Source organism: Scardinius erythrophthalmus (genome assembly GCF_964197995.2).
Source record: "Scardinius erythrophthalmus genome assembly, contig: HAP1_SCAFFOLD_672, whole genome shotgun sequence".
NCBI lineage: Eukaryota > Metazoa > Chordata > Actinopteri > Cypriniformes > Leuciscidae > Scardinius > Scardinius erythrophthalmus.
The window spans coordinates 1-2,500 of record NW_028295949.1 but is presented as its reverse complement, the minus strand read 5'-3'; the positions used below and the strand labels follow the sequence as shown (position 1 = coordinate 2,500).

The window sequence follows — 2,500 nt, the reverse complement described above, 5'->3', positions numbered from 1 at the left end:
TTGTGAATACGGCCCCAGATCATTCAGAGTTAACAGTTCACTGACTGGTCATTGTGTGTGTGTGTGTGTGTGTGTGTGTGTGTGTGTGTGTGTGTGTGTGTGTGTGTGTGTGTGTGTGTGTGTGTGTGTGTGTGTGTGTGTGTGTGTGATGATGACGATGATGATGATGATGATTATCTTCATCAGCTGGTACTGCAAGAATGTTAACAGAGCTGAAGCAGAACATTTACTAAGACAAGAGGTGAAGAAGCTCATCCATCCATCATCACAAATTGATCCATCATCATCATCATCATCATCTGTCGTGTGTGTGTGTGTGTGTGTGTGTGTGTGTGTGTGTGTTTCAGGGGAAGGACGGAGGGTTTGTGGTCAGAAGCTCCACTCAGCCCAGCGGATACACAGTGTCAGTTTACACACAGAGGTAAAGAAGCATCAGTGCACTAACCGATCCCCTGAATGATTCCCTGATTGATCCACTGAATGATTCCCTGATTGATTGATCAGTTCAGGTAAAGGCGAGGTGAGGCACTACCAGATAAAGCAGACAGACACAGCTCAGTTCTACTTGGCAGAGAATCACGTGTTCAGCTCTGTTCCTGAACTCATCAACTACCACAAGTATAACGCAGCAGGTACTTGAGTAAATTCTGCTGGACTCTGTCCTGTGCTTCTGTTGTGATCCAGTGAGCTGAATATCTGCTGTGTGTGATCAGGGCTGGTGGCCAGACTGCGGTATCCCATCGGGCCAAAGGGCCAATGCCTGCCGGCTACAGCGGGCTTCAGTTCAGGTCAGACACACTGACTGATCTTCTGAGTGACGATCGCAACACTTTCATAACCAGCTTTATGGACCCTTTTCACAGTTACACCTTAGTGTTACAGATAAACATGTGGTTTCCTGTCTAAGTGCGCAGATCTTCACCTAAGGATCTGGTATTTGGACTAAACGGCCACATCACATGTTGAAAGTTCTCCTTGATGTGCAGATAAATGGGAGATCAACCCGTCGGAGCTGACCTTCATGAAGGAGCTGGGCTGTGGCCAGTTTGGAGTGGTGCGACTGGGAAAGTGGAGGGCACAGCTTAAAGTGGCCATTAAAACCGTCAATGAAGGAGCCATGAGTGAAGATGATTTCATAGAGGAAGCCAAGATCATGACGTAAGACACATGCTGAATGAGTGGAAAGTTGCTGTGAAGCTGGAAAATGTGGTGGGTGGGCAGATGTGTGTGTGTGTGTGTGAGAGAGACGTCACAGCAGATCCACTTCCTGCGCGGTGAGCGCTAGATTCTTATCAGTCCTTCATTCAGTGTCTGTTTCTTTTTTAACCTTCTCTGCGTGTCACTTAGATGCTTCTGGAAGAACCTGGAGGTGTGTGACGGAAACACACACTCATTCTGCTGGCTTTACACTGCAGAAAATCTTGTTTTCCAGCACAAATATCTAAACATTCTTAAATCAAGACACATTTACTGGAAAAGCAAAATGACTGAAGATATTAAGTCTTGTTTATTAAAAAAAAAAATTATCAAAATTAAGTGACAAGAACAAAGAACAAATATTAAAACAAGAACAAATATCTGCCAGTGGAGTCTGAACAATAATCTTGTTTCCCTTTGAATTAAGTTTGTCTTTCTGACCCAGTGGCAGACATTAGTTCTTGTTTTAAGCACAAACACTCTTAGTTTAGAAGTAGAGATTGAATTGAGATGTTTGTTGTAGTCTTTCTCTTCCTCAGTGATTCCCATCCGGCAGTGCTTGGAAAGATTTTTGGTTTTGCTTTGTTTAGCCCATAAAACAAAATGAGTTGCCTTGAGATAAACTTGTCTAGACAGATAGACAGACAGACAGACAGACAGACAGACAGACAGACGGGTAGATGATCTCTGTATGTGTAGCACTGGTTCAGTTGTCTCATGACTCTGTGACGTGTGTGTTTGCAGGCGTCTCTGTCACCCTAAGCTGGTCCAGCTGTACGGTGTGTGTGTGTCTCAGAGGCCCATCTGCATCGTGACGGAGTTCATGGAGAACGGCTGTTTGCTTCACTTCCTGCGGCAGCACAGCAAGACTCTGGGGCGCGTCCAGATGCTCTTCATGTGTCAGGACGTCTGTGAAGGGATGGAGTACCTGGAACAAAACAACTTCATACACAGAGACCTGGTCAGAATCAAACTGAACACTGGCAGGATGAATGGATGGATGGATGGATGGATAGATAGATTTCAAAGATCATATTCAAGAAAAGGGTCACATATAACTTCATTTCATGTTTGTGTGTGTGTGTGTGTGTGTGTGTGTGTGTGTGTGTGTGTGTGTGTGTGTGTGTGTGTGTGTGTGTGTGTGTGTGTGTGTGTGTGTGTGTGTGTGTTTGCAGGCCGCACGGAACTGCCTGGTGAACGAGAGGAACGTTGTGAAGGTGTGTGACTTCGGCATGACCAGGTCAGAGAACTTTCGCTGTCTCTTCATCTTCATCTACACACACACTGCTCACACCTCTCACAC

General features: G+C 45.4%; 1 protein-coding gene across 1 annotated transcript in view; it reads left to right on the top strand.

Moving 5' to 3' along the window:
- Nucleotides 1-2,437, top strand: part of LOC308686705 (tyrosine-protein kinase Tec-like) — a gene marked incomplete at its 3' end in the record, with an annotated part of 9,859 nt that extends 7,422 nt beyond the window's left edge. Inside the window, exons 6-12 of the mRNA XM_081395138.1 lie at nt 187-241; nt 348-421; nt 505-632; nt 714-788; nt 987-1,158; nt 1,942-2,158; nt 2,373-2,437. Of these exons, the coding sequence (XP_081251264.1) occupies nt 187-241; nt 348-421; nt 505-632; nt 714-788; nt 987-1,158; nt 1,942-2,158; nt 2,373-2,437 (786 nt within the window). The remainder of the gene's footprint in view (nt 1-186; nt 242-347; nt 422-504; nt 633-713; nt 789-986; nt 1,159-1,941; nt 2,159-2,372) is intronic.
- Nucleotides 2,438-2,500: the final 63 nt, after the last annotated feature.